Raw genomic sequence first — 20,738 nt, 5'->3', positions numbered from 1 at the left:
CTGCCTCGTCCAGATAATGTACGGATACGCGGCTGTGCGTCTCTGTGCGCGTCTCTCACAGAAAGATCTCCTTAGAAATTCAGAACTTACACTAACTGCCCAGTCCTCCACAGCGCAGCGAGCTAATCAGATACATGTCAAAACTCTTCATACGGAAGACCTGAAGCAATGCTTTAAATGTTTTTTATTGTAATTTCTTTTGAAAGAATGATTTAATTACATTTTAAAATAGTCAGTTAAATGGAAGGATTTGTGTGAAGATTTAATATGACTGTCATAGCAATTGAGGCCTGAGAAAACTACCCTATCTTGGACACCATCACTGAAACAGAAAGAGGAGGCTTCCAGACATAGGAAAACCAGTGCTGTAGCTTGAAAAAAAAATAAAAAATAGGAAAAGCTGAAGACCTCCTCAGAACTTACGAACTTTTAATTTCTTTTTATACTTTGTAAGTTAATGCACCACGTGTCCCCCTTTTTTAATTTGTGTAGTTTTTAAACAAAATCATAGAAAATGAAGGTGACTTAAATGTACTTTAAGACCTATGCCACACCTGAATTTCTCCAAGCCGATCGAGTTGCTCCTGCATATGGTTCCTTGTTACAGTTACATCATACTCCAATTTATCATATTCTCTCCAAGCTCTTTCCAGTTCCTGAGCATATAACAAAAGTAAAGAATTATAAATGCACATTCAAGTAAAAATAACCCAGAAAGTATATTTATTTTTCTTTATTCAGTGGCATGAAACTTCAGGAAGTTATGCATAAATAGATATCAGCAATAAATAAATATGTATTTTAGAGAATGCAATGTTTAAACAGCTTTTTGACTTTCTAATGATACTGAATGGGATTCAAACAAACAGCATTTTGTCTTTTCGCAAACTGAAAAGATAGGCAAGGGCAAAATCTTCAGAATATGTCTTTGTAGTCAGCAGGCACGTGGGTCTTAAGCTGTCCTTCCGCTGAGGCAGAAACCCCACAAAAATGGATGCAAACCTGTCTCTTTTATCACACAGAATACATATGTGTGAGTGCCCAGCGTGTGCGTGTATACGCAATGCATTAGGCAAGACAAATGTAAGTCGTCCAACCCTGCCTGTGAGGTTACCAGGGAACGCCCCAGGCCTGCTCACGCACCATTATTTTACATATCTGAAACTACACCCGCCAGAAGGGAAAAGGTGCAGAAAGAAAATCTTCTTTGAGGTCGGCTCTACCATCTCCCTTTTTAAGCCTACATCAAGCAGGTCACTCAATTTTGCATAGATTAAAAAGTTAATGAGGGAAAGTATATCTTGAGGATTTCCTTTCCCCTGATTCCCTTTTCCTTGTCCAACCAATCCCTTTTATAACATAGTCTAACGTTCAGACTAAAACCACTATTTCAGGGCCTACTCCACGTCAATGTCACCACAGCAAACTACTGGAATTTGAAACTGAAATACCTTTGTGGATATATATACACACACATATGTGTAATAGGCAAAAATGCTTCTTTCCTTTGTCATTTCAATGTAGAAACGATCACGAAGTGGAAAAGGACAGTAAATAGCAATTCCCTTCCTTTCCTTTGTGTTTCTTTTTTTTAAAGGTTTTTGAAAGTGCATAACTTGAAAGATCTTTTAAATTTAATGGCCCATTATTAAGAGAGACCATGACAGTATAATCTTTTCTTCTTTTCATCCTGCAGCTGCTTTTGCTTAAAGTAAGTCTGATTGAATAGCTGATAAAGTTTGTGCTTGCTACTATTTTTCCATCACATAAAATAGCATATTTGCATTATTTACTTCTTCTGTAATCAATTTTTCGTATTATAAAGGTGAAAATTACCACACTGACTGAAGTCAGTATGCACTCATTCCTGGCCAAAAATAAAATTAAAGAAAGACTACTCAATGAATATAGTAAGAAGAAAAAAAAAACAAAAATCACTTTTCCACTGCCTTTGACAAAAATACAAGCAGGTAAAAGACAACTGGGTTTTGTTGGAATGTCATGAAAAATAACCAAAGACAACCCAATTAAGAATATGAACATGAAGATAACTGTTTAACGCTTCATTGAGTTTTACTGGCACGAATATATTACTTACCGCAGTAGCTCGTGATACTTCTCGACAAGTGCTAAGTAGTCCGTTCTGCAAGTCATCTCTCTGTAAGACTACATTTTGTATGGCTGCGGGATTATCTGCATTCATTTCTATCTCCTGACTTGCTGATAGCAAAGCTTGCTCAAGCGTGTACTATTATAATAAAAAGAATTATTTTTAATGTTCTGCATCATTGGGCTGATTTTCATTTTATTTCAGTTACCAATGTTCTGATAATAAGCATGTAAAATAACATCCACTTTAGGTAATAAATACAATTGTCCTACTTTCTCCTTGTGTAGCTGTTGAAGCTTCTCCTCCAGCGCTTGTACGACTTTATCTTGTTCACATAAACGGCTAAGTTTAGCCTAATATATAACAGAAAATGATCACAATTAGGATTTAATTTTTAACATCTTCAGCAATCAAAGTATAACTTGATCAAACCATTACAAAAATCTCTATAAAATTTTATTATCACAAATATGAATTCCAAAAGTCCGAAGGTATCAGTGGTTTTTTTTTCAAATTAACCTTAAAAACCCTCTTAAGTTACTATGAAATAAGTGTTATTATAACTTGAAACAGCATGGCTCAAAACATGTAATTTATGATTCTACAGCTAAATCTTTACAACTTAATAATAGGTATTAAATACCATTTTAATTTACATATTCCTCAGTATTATAAAGAATATTGCATACATTCACAGTCTTTCCCCATGGTTTATTTCAGGTTTTTAATATTTAGCTACTAATACTCTCCAGGTTATGCTCTAGTTTACCTCCAATCGAGGCTTGGCCATGACTAAAACTGTTCCACTCCGGCTCCAGTTTGAGCAAGTAACTCCTCAGTGCACTCTAACCAATTTGAACCAGTTTACTTTTCTATTTGAACAACTTTTTTGGTTCATTTTGTGCTGCTCTGGAAGCCTGCTTTCCGTTTTACTCTTAAAATAACGTCTCTTAAATCAGTATCTCTGCTCTTAGTTGCATTGTGCAAGAATGACTAGTCATGCGTATGTATGCCTACACAGTATGACTATACGTGTGTATTTTCCACCACCAATTTTAAAACTGACTTTAAACACCAAGCCCCTTTTCTGTAGTAACTATCAACCCAATACTCTGAGCAGTAACTACCCGTGCCAAATTTCAGTTTTGGAGTATTGGTCATTATTTCCTGAGAAGTTACATCTCTCATGCTTATAACTGAACAACAACTACAGATCTTTTCCCTTCTGAAGTAATTAAGTCCTTTCTAGAAGCAATTAACCTTTGAACAGATATAATACTTGAAATTTCAGCCTAAAATGTAATACTTCCTGCAAGTTGGAAGCTTATTACAAAAAGAATCTTATGCCTCTCAATTTCACAAAGCAATTTCTGTTGGTAATCACCAATATGAAATGCTTTTCAAACCCAAAAGTCAAGGGGGAAATTATTATCAAAATAGAGACATACACCAAAAAATTCCAAGGAAGAAGAAATACAAATGACTTACATCAATATCCAGCTCTTCAGTTCTATATTTGTATAGTGTACCCCTACATTCTTCTTGTGTTAACTATAAGGAAGAATAATATTGCCATAAAACAACTTAATTGGACCATGAAAGTGAAACTACTGTTCAGCTTAAGAGTTTTAATCAGAAATCAGCTTTTGCTTGTAAGTCAGACACACCACATCAAACAATATATTTCTAGCCAATATATATTAATGAAGATAAGTAAATGGAATGTCAAGCAGACTGTCAGTAGAAAGTTGCATTAACTTAACAGGCTATGTTTCTAATGCAAACTGGATTTTTAAAGATGTACAACTAAATCAAACATGGATTATGCAGGAAGATGAAACTGCCAGAGTACACCTTGATACAGTTATACCTCTTTATGTACGTTTTCTTACGTGCCTTCTAAATACAGGGGCTCATTCTACTTGCAATTAACCATCCTGGGCCCACTAAGGTCAAGTGCATTCACAAGGAAGATATTCTGATGTGAACCTCAAATCAGAACAGAATGACCTAAGTATACAACATAGCTGTAAAGTATCTTGTTACAGGCCCAGTAAGTGCCACCAAATACCCTTCTGCCTACTTTTTCATATGGATTCCCTCCCCTCCAGCAGAGTATTACCAGAAATGCCATAAGTGAAAGCCCTTCTATTTTATCTTTCAACCTCGGCAACCTGTCTCCCCACGCCAATCAGCATGTAAGGTACCCTCAGGCTACTTTCATACAGCTCCTCACATTAAGTTCTTCACTCTTTCAGTCTCTGAACTGACTAGTAACAAGATTTAAAAATATTTTACATGAAAAAAGGTAGCTCCCCCCATTTTAGAATGGACTGTCATATACGGTAACTACTTGCTGTCCTATACAGCAAGTATTGGCATCACGCTATCAACCTTCATATTCTATTTAAAAACGTGTGTGCACTGGGTCCCAACACAGATGCTTTCCTTCCATGTATCTGTCATAATTGGGTCGTTGTGACTTAATAGTGCAAGAAAGACTATAAAAACACAAGTCCACGTTAAAGGACACTTATAAATAAAAGGACTAGGGAATGGTTAATCAGACAAGCATTCCAAACATACACTAAATCTTCAACACACTTAAGTGTTTCATTTCAAGACATTATGTCCACATACCTCATGCAAATGCACCTGGTGACAATTTAAAAGTATGTATAGTGTATTAAAACCACACAGTAACTTTCTTTGAAATGGACGTTTTATGAAAATGAGTGTTGGAATATGAAAAAAGCCACAGCACTTTTGCACCTCGTGAATGTCACAAAAATTAAGATATCTATTTAAACTCCTACTATTGTAGAGTTGTGTTTTTTAACTGTTGATTTTATCACAATGAGAGAAAAATGAGGAATGGAAATATTTAAAAAAAACTCATAAACATGGCCAAATGTCTCTAACTTACAGAGAAAACCTAGTTATATTTTAGAACAGCAAGATTTTACCAAAGAAAGATTAACCCCTATTAAATAAATACAACTTCCTAAGACACTGCTCAGCATTTTATATAGCTTGCCTGGAAAAATGTCATTTTTTTAAGCCAGTATTTTTTACTTTTTTTTTTTTTTTTTTTAATTTTTAAAAAAAGAGATATTTATTTTTTCAGCATTTCAACCTTAATTATACCCAAGTTGAAAACAGCTTGCCAATTCAGCATCCTTATCCCTGCCTAACTCCTAAAAGTAATGTATTTTAAGTATTCAGAAAGCAAAAACACATTTTCAAAGATGACTATACACGTGCTAATTCTTCTTATTAAAATCCTGTCACACATTTAAAATTGCTGCCAGCTTCTTGCTTTTGTCAGCGGTACTAGCTTCCCACAATAGGCGCTGCTGGAGAGCCACTTCATTTCAACAGTTTTACTGCAACATTTTACGTAGACTTAACGCAAAACCTCTAAAAATAGTACGAAACACTTAATCCATCTCTGACAAAACAGCACCTCCTCCTTCCACAGCACAGCTATAAATCAGCTTAAGGCAAAAAGTGCAGAATGCTATCGCATCCTACTGGCATTATGAGAGGAACTGCAGCAGACAAAATGCAATTACACATTACAGGCAAGGTTAACAACCTCATAACCCTGGAAAATGCATTATAAGAACTCCAACGATCAAGTTATCGAAATGTATTTTATGTCGCATCCAACAAACGTCTCTCTCACCAAATCCGTTCCTACAAACACTTCACCAGGACAGTAATTTCAGAGAAAGAGTGCCACCTACTGAACCACTGACATGACTTGCTGCTGACTTCGACACTTTTCCTCGACATTTGCCTACTCAAATACAAAAACGTCCATTCCTCTTAACATGGTGAAATACACTACACAGCTCCCAAACGTTAAGGAGCAGCACCCTGAATGCCTACAAATAGAACTTACCATTTTTGAAAGGCAAACTGCAAACGCAGAGTTTGGTCAAACATGTATCTTACATGTGAAAAGGTAAAGTGACCTTAATTGAACCTCCATCTTGCGTTAGAAATAATTTGTCATCTACTTTAGAGTCCCCACTGTACAGTCCCCAACTACATCAAATGCCAATACCACATGAATCACACAAGTGGATAAATCCACCACAACAGACACAATACAAGAAGGGAATTTCTTCCCAAATAAATGCAGATGAGGCAAATCTCTCTCTTGAGGCATAAGAACTTAAACCTATTTAAGCAGTCAATATTAAAAACATTTAAGTGACAGTATTATCTCATTACCTTATAAGCTATTTTCAGATTCCGCTAGCCATTTTGATTCAATAAACACATGGCAGGAAGTTTCACACACTTAGAGCACACTAAGAATCTCTGCAAGATACTGCACTTAGGAAATTAAAACGACAATCCAGGACATTTTGTGGAGAGCACAAGGTTAAAGTCAGACTTCCAAGAGGTTTGGTTTTTTCTTTTCTTTTACTTTCTTAAAGTACTTCTTACTATCATGAAGCAGGGCAAATGGGCATTTACACCACAGTAAGCAAGATTCTCCTCTAGTTTTGCATAATGTGGGAGGTAACGTTTCAAATACAAATTGGAAATACAAGATTTTTCACTCAAATACAATCATCTCCTGTGTTCATAACAAAACCTGAAAAATATTTCTACCTACAAAATCTCAAAATCTAACATTCATAACAGTTTAAACGTATGAAGCTGCTATAAGTATAATAATACTACTAATGATGATGAAGTATGCCATAAACAAGATCTACCTGTCTTTATAGGGACAAAACCTATTTTTTATACAGTTTTAATGTATTAAGAACAATTATCCAAGCAAAGACCTGGATGTTAGATTGTTGCACTTGGATTTTCGGTTTTCCCCCTTTAGAGAACTCACACACATAAGAGGAACTGAGGATAATTCTACTTTTTGAAATCAGCATATACTGCTTTAGAAAATAAGATTAACACTCCTCACCTAGTGTTAAAAAGAAACAAAAAAACCCAAACAAGGTAGAAATAGGTCTAGGCTGTAAAAAGCCTCTATTTCTTTTGCCTCTTGTCCAATGATATGGAATCATTGCCCTGGCTTATACTTGTACATTTACAGTGCAGTCTGAACAGCAGACTGATGTAAGCCAAAGGGATTTAAATAACTGTGAAGATGTAACAAATCACAAACAAAAGAGTCTTATAAATAACACACTTGAAATAGTATCTATTTTAGCTATTTTACTAGAGAACTGTTAATCACTACAAACAAACAGGATGCAAGACACCTTAATTTTTCATTAAATACAAGCTTTTCTTGCTTTCCTTTGCTTAACTCTAAACGAGCTCAGTCATAAAACTGAACTGAATGAACTGAAGTAAAGAAAGATCCTTTTCTCTGCCCGCAGAAATGGTTATGGTCATCAGAAACTAGCTTATCATCTTAACAACAAAACAGGTTTCAGTTGCTTACACAGAGGCTTCTCCCAACTGTTTACATTCCTTTAAAACAGCAGTGGGAAAGATGACTGAAAAAAACAATTTATTTTTGTTTGAATAAAAAATTATATGTTGTTTAAGCTTTAAATAAGTGGCCAGAATTTTAAACAGGTTAGTTTTGCATTACAAAAGTTTAGAAGACTATTTAGGCAGTGAACTTTTGAGTACATTTTTATCCTTTCCTGGAAGTCAGTTAATGCAGTATTTTGTATAGGAAATTTCATCTGTGATAGCAGAAGGTCTTGCTATTCTCCAGCTTATGCATGGGTTCTTCTGCCCAAGCCTGCCACTGCGTTGCAAACACATTGACCTGAAGAGACCACGTCTCTAGCGACAAAAGGTTATTCAATCTTCATGACCCGTTAGATTCACTGTTTCTTTGACAAGAATGTCAAAACCGGTGCTTATTCCGTGTCAAATACGAAGCAGCAGGTATGTCTACAAGGAGACGGCAGTGCTGTGTAGCGATACCTTAGCTGACAGCACAGCCTTGTCAAGAAACCACTCTGAAATTTATTGGTATCCCTAAATAAGTGGGTCAACTAGCCCAGGCACGGCTATACCTCGAATATGTGTATATTGGTGTTAGAAGCTGAGCACTCTGACACATCCAAAGCACCTCTGTTCATTATACGTATGTTGACTTATTTGTCTTACATACTCTTATTACAGAAAATTGATTTGCTTTAAAAAAAAAAAGTAACAGCTAGGCTCCTTTTAAAAAAAAAACAAAAACAACAACCAAGCAAAACAACAAAACCCAATTTCATTTAGGGCTCAAGGGCACCATAATTCTCCCATTTGTCTCCCAAATAGTTCCTTCAGGTTCCATGTTAGAGCTCCTGTTTTGCACACAGGAGCACAAATTGGATGATCCCGAAATCAAAGTCACTCACAACCCAATTTCCTCTGGAAAGCGGAGATTATTCTTGCAACTTTTCTGGATCACAAGCAAATCTACAATGTGGAGCTGACTTCCAAAAAAATGAAACATGAAATTAAGCTGCAGCATTTTTTTTGAAACACGGCAAAGCATTCATCACTAATAAATGACTGTTTTACATGGCAGAATGACTCTTTTTCTTCAAACTATGCAACCTTTGTATGTCATTTTGGCTCACAAGGGCATAAATGCCAGTGTAAGGGAACTGGTCAGACATTCCCTTCTGACTGGCAGCCAGAATTGCACACCTCATCTGCTGCAAAGTATCATAAGTCATTTAAGTTAAGAACATCATCTTTATTCCAGCTGAGGCTAGAAACTTCTTAAACGTTCCCTGATGTGACAGGAGCTATTATTTACTTAAGCCCCAGTATCCCTAAGACACTGCAGTGCCAACAGATACGTATTGGCCATGCTCATAAGTTAATGCAGGTCTCAACTCACAAGACAATATTTCCATTCACATTTCTGATTCTTCTTCCATCTTACCATTTACAACCATCACTAGATACTCTGAAAGTGTGCACGGTTAAGTCTGCTGTGACTTTATGAACAGACACTGCCTTTTGGATTTACAGTCCCCAGATCAAAGTAATTTTGATCCTTCCTTTCTTCAGTGGCTAAAGGCTTGGTAGGTGCAAACAAAAAACTTGTAAATCCACTTCCTAGAACAAAACAAAATTGCCAGAAATGACCAGGTAAACACCACTCACATGCTTTTGTAGTGGTCAAAAGAAAGAAGCACCGTTGAACACTAATTGCAGAGAATCATGCTAAGACAAATGTTGGAAGCTTATTGAAAGTTTCATGAATTTACTGGACACCTGCATAAAACATCAACTAATTAAATTGTCCAGACAGAAAAAGTTATTCAAAAGGGTACATTTAATACTAAACAACAAAAACGCAGCAAAAGCCATGCTAACGATATTGCAGCATTTTATAAAGCATGGATGACTTGTGGTTTTCCAAAGCAAATAAGAGAAACACCAATGTTATGAATAAATCTGAGGAACAACCAAAACTGTCACTAAGGAAAATTTTCGCAGATGATAAAGCAATTTCATTCACTATCCAAGACCTTACTTGCTGGTACAGTTGCGGTCTTAGCGCCGAGTTCTCAATCATAGTGTGAACCATGGTGATTAAAGGTTCATTCTCTTTCATCTATTTCAAATCAGGAGGAGCATACAGCAAACATCAGTTTACAGCATGGCTAGATTTGAAAGACGACACTGTAAAATATAGCCTCTACTTTAATTTTCTCTAATAATGCAGTAGATTACATTTTATCCCATGCTTTTTATATATTCCATCATTCAGTAATATCAACCTCTGAAAAGTTTAATAATATCAAACAAATGTAGCAAAAACACATCAATGCTCAAAACCAATGTAATATTTATTCACCAACACTCTCCCTTTTTAAAAAGAAAAATGCTTAAAATAAGCCTGGCTCTGCACGATATTGAAATGAAAAGTATTATCGGATTATGCAATAGGAACACTCAAGCCTTTATCAGAAAACCTTTCAAATTATAGATTTAATAACTCAATGTACGTTAAAAAGATATAGGCATACACAGCCTCTGAATACTGAAACGAGATTTAGACTTATGTTCATGTATCATGAAATGCCTTTATGTACTGCAGTGATTTATATACTTAGGAACATTGAATCGCTATTTGTTGTGTTTATCCACCCCCATATAACGGTGTGAAACTATTTCAGAACTGATTAGACATTTTCTACAATGATTAATAGTTAATGATTTGCGTGTAAAAGTCAAAACTAGATACTTTGATTATTACAGTGAGAATTGCACACATTTAGGATTTCAGAAAAGTATGCAACACAGACCATAGTATGGGATTTTTGGTTTTACAAAGGAGACTTTCTCAACAATAAGGGAAAAACTACGAAAACAGATAGTTTTCCTCTCCAAAAGAAACTGAGAAGTCACTTGATTCACAGTGTCCCTCCTATTTGTGTTGGAAACTTTAGGACTTTTTCAGCAATACCTGTTTCAAGTATGGTTACACAGGAAGGACGTGTGTTTATGAATATTTATGATCTTTCACTCTGTCTTTATGTATATATATATGCACTCACCATGAATTTGCATGGCAAGGTTTTGTTTCACAGACAGAAATGCAACAGAAAGCCTGAGTTTTTGATGCCTTTTCAAATTCTTGCCCGTAATTATTTAGGAAAAAACCTAACTTGTAACGTTTGGAGTAGTATTTTTTTCTCTCCTTATGGGAAACAGGCTTTTCTTGTTATAGATAGAGGACCTTTTTGTTGTTGTTGTTGTTTTTTTATACATAGTAAATTCTGATCACCTAATAATCATCCAATAAAGAGCACTTTATCTTAAAAGGGCAAGCTTATGACACTGTTTGTTCAAGGCAGGAAAAAAACCCAAACAAGCAACCCCTCCCATTTGCTCCATCATCTACAGTGCATATAAACAGAAAACTAGAACCGACACAAGAAGTTGTTCTCCCTTTACCGTAAAATTTTGTGCAGGGATTGGGTGCACTGGGTGACACCAAAATAGAGTCTCAATAGTATACTCAATAGGTAAGACCAATAATAAGGTCCAAAGCCAAGCAATCAATCTACAGCCAGCTGAAACATTTGTAAAGGAAAAATTGCTCTGAGGCTGAAATATTTTATTAGGACTACACTGGTTTGGATGCATTTTTATTAGGAGGATTTCAACACCTCCAGGCTCTTTGGCTAATACTTTTTTACAGTATTTCAAATTTTTCCTTTCTGACCGATAACAGACAACGCCGGAGTTAATTTCTGTGGAATTGTTCAAAGATTGTTTTCATACAGATCAGAAAGGAAGCAAAGTGGATTGGCTCAAAAGATGTTCTGAAGCAATGTTTTGTCCTCTAGCCAGCTCCAACTTTGATTTATAGGACTTCCTCCAATATTTTTACTACCATTGATGCTTAAACATGTTTCTCTAATACTGTCTGCAAATGCCAGCTATTTCCAGAAAAGCTCCAGTTCCTTAAGACCTTATAGAAAAAAGATCAAAAACCAGATTATTGAAAAAGTAATGCCTAACAAAAAGCCTTTGTAGCAGTGAAAACAGTAAGCTTTTTTCCCCCTTTAGGAAATCAATGTTTCCAAAAAATACTGACAGACATTTAACTATTGAGAAGTTAAGTTCTTGAGGGAGTATGTATCTGTCACAAACCTTCTGTTAACTAAAGCTAGCGCACACACCAGGCAATGCGTACTGAAGAACTGGCAAAGTAAACCAGAGCTATGCGGGACACAACGGCATGTCCCACGCTCTAAAACGTGAAGAGGATATCTATTTTGTGCTCTTAAAACATTATCATGAGGCTACTCCCAAACTGGAGTTGGACACTATTGACATGGAATAAATAGCTCAAGGAAAAATATTTCCTGGTTCATAATGTAAATAAGCCTTGATTTTCTCTCACTTCAGAAAAAAAATTATTTTGTACAGTAAAGGACACCTTTTAGATCGTATGTGTAACACTAACAGTATTATACTCATAGAGTCTCTCCAATTAAAGAAGTCATAAAAATCAGAATGAAGATTTTTCATAAGCAAACTGACATGGGAACTGCCTGATGCCACACAGCAACACAGCAGTATAACCAAATAAAATCCAGCAGTCTTGGCTTTATCAATTTCTACTTCTAGTAAATAACTCTTTCTCCCCAGAAGTGATGCTTCATCTTCACTTTTATCTTTATCGATGAAATATATAAAAGCATTTTCCAGTTGAAAACAATGAAAGAAACACCTCCTTGATATAAGAGCTGATCTATACGAACAGCTACATTATTTATGAGTGAGCATCTGAGTGGGTATTTTGTGTTTTCAACTGTAAAGCCAAGCTATTGACATTTTTGTCTTCCTTCCTTTTCCTAAATTCTCTTCCATGTTTGCTAACACCTGCACAGATGACGTTACAGTGTGTGCTGTTCTGGTGGCAGCGATCAGCTGGAACAGTAGCTCCCTACCAGGGCAGCTGACCTCACCGATGAGGTAAGACCGTATCTTACAGGTGACTAAAGACTGAGGTCAGATTGTCAGTTTTATCCATTTCCTCTCAAGTTTCCTGAAGGTAAAAGCAGTGGCAAAAGGACCTGACCAAGCTTTTCTCCCACCTTTCCCCTGCTCTTTAATCTTCTGTCCAAAAAAAAAAAAAAAAGAAGGAAAAAGCACTTTTCCTTCCTGCCTTCTATTTACAGCAATGCTGCCTCCAGGACAGTCTTTATTTCACCCTACAGAGCCCCTGTCCTTGAGTCTCCCTTCTTCCTCTGGGGAGGGAAAAGGGAAAAAATCATCAGCAGAAAGAACAACAGTGGTGGCTGGGTCAGCTCACTCTACCTTTTCCAGATAACCTGAAAAATACAAGTAAGAGTAGTATCCTGTATGTTGCTAATACAGGAAATAGAATTTTAGGCTGGAACACAAGATATCAGATATAACACAGGATATCGTTCAGCTCTATCTAAACCCCCTTGTACTGTTCCAGCCTCCCTTCATTTACTACCTTTTCCCAGAACCATCTTCAGCAGCTCAGAAAGAGGGTGGTGAAGAGGAGAAAACAGAAGCAAAACACCAAGACAGCATGGATGTTGGCTGTGGGACCTTCACTCCTTTATTTGACAACTTCTTGTTAAAGTTCTGTTTACTTTTATGGACCCTTTGAAAACTAAAAGAAACTAAAAATGAAAGTACCAGCAGAAGGATACGAACAACTTAACACCTAAACTATTCACATAAATAGCCATTTCAAAAAACAGGGAAAAAAAAAAAAGACTAAATGAAATTTAGTAGAGCTTCTACTGTGACAAACCAACCTGGGATATGCTGAGAACAATATGACAACACACATGGAGGGTTCTACACAGATAGCTTGAGCTCAGTAGAAAAGGCATTTTCAGCCAAAGAAAAGTTTTACTATCAACATAAAATTAAAAAGCGTACTAAAAGGTACTGAAAAACTGGTTTGGTGGAATTCTCTGTAGTAACAGAAAGATTCACATGGGACGTCCTGCCTTGGCTTCATTTACAAGGGAGAAAAAAAAGCACGTCTAGCTTTTATTTGAAGAAAACACATATGTTCCAACTTTATTTACTGTTATTGTAATTACTGGGTACAAATACATTAAGGAGACTGCTGGCTTGGATTTAGTAATACACAATAAACGTATTAGAATTTGATAATAGAGAAGACTGAGATTTTATGTGCCCTCGTAACATGTCCCATATTGGCAAACAAATCATCATTGCCTAGGGTTGCTAGCTATGTCCAAAGAACTACTTCCTAAAAGGCAAACGCGTCTCTCTCCCACCTCTCTGTGAACCTGGAGCCAGCAGAGCGGTTCACAACCTCATTTAAAAAAAAAAAAAAAAAAAAAATGCCTGACCAATTCTTTTGGCCATAAGACATCAAAGAAATCATATGGCCGGATATATCGGTATCAGTCTCTTCAATCTTTTTTTCTCCTCTATCTCTGAACTCCAACAACAACAACAAAAATTCTGTACGTATACTATAAAAACATCAAAAAGCATAACATAAGAATTTCTAAGCATCTCAAAAGGAAACAGCAGTACAAAAAAGAAGCATGACTTTAAAAATGCTATGGGATATTCTTGCGTCTGGGTAAGAAAGCCACTTAACCAGTAGAAAACAGCTTACTGCAACAAAAGAAGAACTTTGGTCTACCTGAAAATTCACCTGTGCAATCTCAGTACAAACTTAATAATTATTGTTATGTACGGTACTGAATTCTTTGTGACCAAAAAGGTGAGAGCTGAAGATAACAGGACTGGAGTTCCACCACATGCTGTAGGCAAAGCAGGTTTTGACACTATTTTCAGTGATTAAATATGAGTAGAAATACCTAATTTAAGTACACTGGACATTTAAACTTCAAAGAGGGCAAGTGATTATGCAAGCTGGTTACAGATGGGGATAACGAGGAGGTAAGGCCTCAATTAGACTAAAGGAAAACTGATAATGGACAAAGAAAGAAAGAGATACAAATGAGCCACCACCTCTAGAAGCAGTGGTACTTGAAGCAAAAAGACTGTCTGGGGGATTTATCCCACCACAGGTAGGTGGCAGTGTTATCTTAAAACAAGGGAAAAAAACTGATCAGAAACAGGGACAAGTATTCCAACCTGCTCTTCCAGGATTTTATGATTAAGGTAATGTATTTTAGACTTGATAATGATTTCTTACTGTAAGAAGTGCAGTGATTTCTTGCATCTCTGGTAGGGGTAATTACGGTACATTTGTAAGATTTAGAAACTTCCCTAAATTAATCTTTATCCCATTGCGTTACATTTCTAAATTTTATCTGATGCAAGTAAAAAGAAAAGCCTTTTTACCACTTTGGACGTTATACATAGGCAATTCTCTCCATTCAATCCTGTCTATTATACTGACGAGCTCAGCTAATCACGCGACAGCACGGTACATAGTTTTACACTTCACATAGACAGGTGTCCTTTCTTGGCAATGAATTACATTGTTGAAGACAGAATTATTCCCTTATTCCAAAACATTATAAACTGGAAATATTTGAGTTGGATGAAATATTTTCATCTAATTTAGGAAGCAGTTTTTCCCTACTGTTTTGGAACTCCTGCAGCCCCTTAAGACAAGACAGATATGTTTAGAAATGCATTGCCACCTAACTGAATTTGTCACAATTCACACCTTGTTTCCACGAGATAATAAGAAAATAAAGTCATCGGGTGACTTTATGTCACGTGTGTCTATGTTTCCGTGAGCATGTGTAGTTTTTAGTAACTCGTTGAAATCCTATCACAGGAACATGAAGGACATAAGTTCTAAGAACAGTTGGTTTTAAGTGTAAGGCTGAAAAATTTCATTAAAAGAAAACTAGAAAAAGCTCTAACGATTTTTGTATTTTTAACTAACAGACACCTAGTTGCTTATATTTCTTCTAGGCACTGTCTTTCATAAGTGCTAGCAAAAATTTCCCTTTTTAAAAAATGCTCTATTTGTATAGAAGTCCCATTTGATCATAAAACAAAGCCATCAAAAGAGGTATGCGATACCACAGTTCTTCACTTGGCAACCAATTATGTTAGTGAAGACAGAATTGTACCCTCACTCCATAAGTTATCAGAAGTTGTAAAGAATTAAAATCTTACGGTTATAGAAATCTTTAAAAAAATAACTGAGTGAAAGGAGAAAAAGTAATGAGCCGAGCTATGATTTAAAACATTTTTCCATGTTTGACCTCCCTTTCATTTAATTTCCTGTAGAAACATCTAATTCTTCTTAATTTGGAAACCTAAAATTATCAGAAGTACTGATTTCCTATAAATTGCATGTGTGTCATATGAGCTTGGAAATACATTACAGCTTTGGTTAAAGATGGTAAAACGCTACAGTTAGTGTTACTATAAGAAGGAAATGAAGAACAGAAAAATTAATTGGTGAGTGGCTAATGTATTCCGACAAATTTTAAATTGAGGTGGGTTTTTTTTCCATTACATGTCTAATTTGTAACTGATTAGGATTTTCTATGCTACTTAGAAAGGTCGTGTATTAAATATCCAACTTCATAAAAAGCACTGAAAATCATTTTCCCCAAATATTTCCAGCTTGATAAGAGCAGGCAAAAAGCATTAAGAAATGTAAACACACAAGAAAATTGCAAATCCCACCTGATGATCCAAATATATGGCATTCCTTTGAAGGTGATGTGAAAGAATCTCAGTCTAGCAGGCAGCAGTCAGGAGGAAAAAGGAAAGGGACAGAAGGTGCAGAATGCATGAAAAGAGCTTTAAAAGAAGTAAACCAGACAGCGATCTTTCTGTTTTACATAGAAATATAATGCTACTTTTATCTGCTTTTTTTTGGTGAACTATTAACAAGTTTTGATCCCGAAACAGAAGTGATGAAAGTTTGCCATGAATCAGACCACAAACAACTACATTACATTTTGGTTTTACATAGAAAATACGGTAAGCTCATGTAAATGTCTACTACACAGACAACTATAAACCCTTTGATAAATTCGTGTTTTAAATATGTCCTGATTTTTGTACACAGATTACAAATAAGACTGTATCTGATGTAAGGCAGCATAAACAATAAATTAATCTCATGATCTATCACTACTAATTTTGTTTATAACACCAATAGGTTAAAAACCTTTAACTTTATACTTAACTACAATATATTTTAAAGTATTCCTGTGTAATTTTGACTCAGCTAATATAAAAAAAACTATGAGTAAAGCCTCAAAGGGTTAATAGCAGAACATCACATACGCAAAGAACCAATGTTACTCTACTCTAGTCCCACAGTAGTCAGAGAATTTTGCACTAATGGTACAACGTAAACTTTGATTAACGAATGACCACAGGTTAGTGAGAATGGTACATGACACACATTGCTTTATAGCTGACCTTTGGGCTGCTGGCCTCAAGTTTTAGTTGCATGAGCTGCGCTAGTGTGTGTTCCCGGATACTACTCAGTTCAGCTTGCTGCCGTCTCAGCTTTATTAGCAGCAGCGTGAGCTCCTCTGGCTGAAGGAGTGCGGTGTGAGAAGCCAAAGAGTAGAAAAAAGGTTAATTGGTATCCTAAACAACACTTAATTAAAATAAGGGTTCTTAGTATCTTTCTTATAAAAACGTTTTATAGTGATACAATAACAGTCTCACCATTTTCCCCCAAATTGACCACTTTCAAATACAGAATGAAGGGTTAAGTTTAAATACTCAAAACACCGTAATATTGTAACATTCTGTGTAAAGGACAAAAAAAGTGAGGATATTGCAGGAAAAAGTCTAGAGCCCCCAAACTTTTTCTGATATGCATATCAAATTGATGATACTGACTTAAACGAAGGGGAAGATAATTCCAGCCCTTAGGATATCATTATCTATACTTGGACAGCGATTTGAGCTTGGTGAAAGAATCAAAAAAAGCACTCAAGAGAATTTAGTTTCTAAAATAATTCTTCAAATGTATGCATCAAAATTCAGAGTAAATAAAAAACCCATGATAACTGACCTACATCAGAAACAATCACCTTTCACAAAATAAAACTGTACAAGCATGACAAAGATAATTTTCTGTCCCACCTTCCACAGGCCTAAGGCTACCAGTTAATTTATTACTTTACCTTATGACTAAGATGTAAAATCCCCTTAGGAAGGGATGAAGAATAGTATTCAAAACCCAAGATTATATATAGAATGGAAATACAGTCACACTCAAATGGGTGTTTGTCAGGTAATTCAACACAGATCACTTTAGGTGAGTTTGGGAAACTACATGAACAATTCCTGGGAACCACTTCTATTAGCAGTACTTCAAAGAAAACAAAACACTTAACATCACAAGTATTTTTTTTTATGTTCTTCTTTTCTTCTGTTTCTTACACTTCTCCAGAAGTCAATGTTATAAGAGGTTAAATGTTCACCCAGAATTTTGTTTTTCTCACAAGTTCTGAGAATTAAAAAACCCCACCAAACCCAAACACAAGAAAACCCCTAAATCCCCGCTTGCTCTCTCCCACAGTCACAGAATTTTCCCAAAGCAAAGAAGTAAAGAAAAAAGCTCCAGAGAACCAAATATTAAATTACTGAAAAATGAATACTAGTTTCTTAGAATAAAGAAGAAAAATCTCTGAGAATAAGGGTGGCACTGGCACCTTTTGAGATCGTACCAAAGTAGCCCACAAGAGGGAGCAAGGCATTTCCACATAGCTTCAGTTGTCAAAACCATTTGTTTTGAGGGAAAACCAGCACCAAAGCCGAATTGTCTAACGGCCGATCTTCCTCTTAATAGTACTCTTTCAATACCTGGATTTAAAATACTTAATTTCAGAAAATAAGCACAAAAACCTAGACTTCTATACAAGACATTTTCAAGTTCTCTCCAAAAATCAGTGCCAATGCTTTCAGTCTGAAAATTAACATCCTTTCAAAGCACAAGAAAACTGATTTTTAGAAATAAGATAATTGAAAGTCTTCAAACAAAAGGAAGAGTGAATCACTTTTTCAGGACCGAAACTCTTCTAAGTATGTTCTGCAAAAGCCCAATTTTAGTCCATTAGGAATAAATTGTTTAATGGTACTTCAATCCACCATTTGCAAGCAAACTTTTTTCTGTAGAGGAGCCCATTGAACAGTAATTCCTACTTTTCTGTAGACATTCATAACGTTGCAAAAATTTTTGACGTTGCTGTAAGTGCTGTGCTTTCGATACAGCTCTTGGGACTCTTGCAACAAACACAACACAGAATTTTGTTTAAAGAGCTACCTACAGGTTTCCTCCTCTGGTCCCTGCAACGAATGTCCCGTGGGCAGGACTTCTGGTTTCTGCAGGCAGAAGCTTGGACCTCCTTGCCCCCTACCCCACTCATGGGCCCAGTTCCAGCAGGAGAGCCCACGAGAGCTGACGGGGCCATGAACCCAAAGAAACATCCGCGGAAGACAAAGGTGCCAGCTGCCAAAGGCCAACCCGTAAGTTGCTGAAGGTGCCAGGGATTCATGTTGGGAAGTGCAAGAAACAGGGGTCGAGGCAGTAAAAGGACTGACTGGGGAGCTGTTGTCCACAGCCTGATTTGAAATCTGAACTCTCAATTCATAACTGTCTCAAACAGTAATTTCAGATGGACAGAGAAAGATCATGGAAAGGACACAAAAACTGGTAAATAAGTCTAGCAAATTTAGGACAATTTCTTAGCTTTTGTTTGAGTCGTGTTTCAATTAGGAAGGTGGACAGTATTCCTCAATATTACTTTCATGAAATACCTTCAACGAGAGTTTCAACTCTATCACAGAAAAATGGGAGATGTCATTTTACCAAATGCAGTTCTAGTATCTGTAAGTTTTCAAAAAAATGTAAACTTTATTACTATGATTTTCTAAATACTTATGGAGAAATAAGTGTTCTGTGATGTATTCTACCCTCTCCCAGGAGTTTCTGTAACGTATCAAAGATGATTAAAAAAAAAATATATCTGTCTTTCTCAAAGAAAAATCTGGAGTCAGCGGCTACACAGTATTTTCAGAATTTAATGTAACCACATAGTACTATTTTATTTGCTTTAAAAATCCCTGATAATTAAAATAAAAGCTACACTTAATGCAAGCTTTGAATAGAGAAAGTAAGACTTCAGTGTTGCCTCTTCATACTTAAAGAATTATTCTTAAGAAAGAACTGATGCACCAAACAAAAATCCAACTCACTGTTTTGCCTTGGAGGCTCTGAGGAGTAACAGGCTGTAAACTCAGACCTGCTGGCATTGACCTTCTGTCGGGCACAAAGACATGCTGTACAAAAACAAAATAGCACAGGATGGTCCATAGTTATCTATAGACTTAACAGCTATTAAATGCTAAAAAAATAAGTCCAGCCAACTTCACGCTCATGACAAATCTGCTATAATTTGTGCCAGCTTTGGCCAGTCATGCTCCCTGCTGATCCACCATCTAGGACACTTGAGTAGGCTATCTCCAACTTCCAGAAATAACCCAGCCTTCATCATTCATTTAATTAACAGTCCTCCCTCGCAGCTGTTGCCCTAACCATAACCCATGTAAACAACAATTTGAGTTTTTCATCCATCACTGAAAGCTGTTTAAAAACCTAAGATCTCTATATAGATGGAGTTTAAATTTCAAATTTACCCTAGTGATTTCAAACAGTCTTCTAATTACCCACCTCTTAAAAACAAGTTCATGTTTCTAAGTTAATGGAAAAAGCTGGTTGTGTAACTAAAAAAACCACAAACCAAATAGTATGAAAAAACAAAGGTAAATAAGAATCTTGCTTAAAAGATCTTAAATATGAAATGAAATACTAGTATAAAATGTTCCATAAGGAAAAAAAAATGAGAAAGCAAAACATGGCTGAAAGGACAAGCAAGCACATGCTCTGCAGCACCGGCCCTAGTGGTATTTCTCAGATTTGTGAGAAACACTGATTACTGAATCTCCAGTGCAGCTGAGACAAAGGGTGTCAAAACAAAATGACTCCTTTGTTGATAAGGACCTAAGAGCTTTCCAAAAAGAAGACTTAGTACAGTTGTAAGTGTACTACGTACAAACTGCTTTAAGACGCAGTTAAGTATTTTTTCCTGCGTCAGTAGACATAAAGACACCCAAGAGAAAGATTTAGCAAAAAGGTTTAGGAGCATATTATAAGAACTCTAGTTTTTAC

General features: G+C 36.1%; 1 protein-coding gene across 18 annotated transcripts in view; it reads right to left on the bottom strand.

The window, feature by feature from the left end:
• The window catches only part of PLEKHA5 (pleckstrin homology domain containing A5), a 175,227-nt gene that overhangs the window by 20,783 nt on the left and 133,706 nt on the right, over positions 1 to 20,738 (bottom strand). For 7 of the 18 annotated variants that reach the window (XM_074585738.1, XM_074585625.1, XM_074585636.1 and 4 more), the window contains 8 exons: positions 19,766 to 19,849; positions 16,973 to 17,092; positions 16,226 to 16,279; positions 9,597 to 9,677; positions 3,599 to 3,661; positions 2,383 to 2,463; positions 2,099 to 2,248; positions 555 to 656 (listed from right to left, as the gene is read on the bottom strand). In XM_074585738.1, the coding sequence (XP_074441839.1) occupies positions 555 to 656; positions 2,099 to 2,248; positions 2,383 to 2,463; positions 3,599 to 3,661; positions 9,597 to 9,677; positions 16,226 to 16,279; positions 16,973 to 17,092; positions 19,766 to 19,849 (735 nt within the window). The remainder of the gene's footprint in view (positions 1 to 554; positions 657 to 2,098; positions 2,249 to 2,382; positions 2,464 to 3,598; positions 3,662 to 9,596; positions 9,678 to 16,225; positions 16,280 to 16,972; positions 17,093 to 19,765; positions 19,850 to 20,738) is intronic. The other 11 variants (XM_074585758.1, XM_074585677.1, XM_074585780.1 and 8 more) reach the window with 3 other exon arrangements.

This window comes from Larus michahellis, chromosome 1 (assembly GCF_964199755.1).
Source record: "Larus michahellis chromosome 1, bLarMic1.1, whole genome shotgun sequence".
In the NCBI taxonomy this organism is placed as follows: Eukaryota; Metazoa; Chordata; class Aves; order Charadriiformes; family Laridae; genus Larus; species Larus michahellis.
Note: the sequence above shows the minus strand (reverse complement) of the source record. Positions and strands in the feature narration are given on the sequence as shown.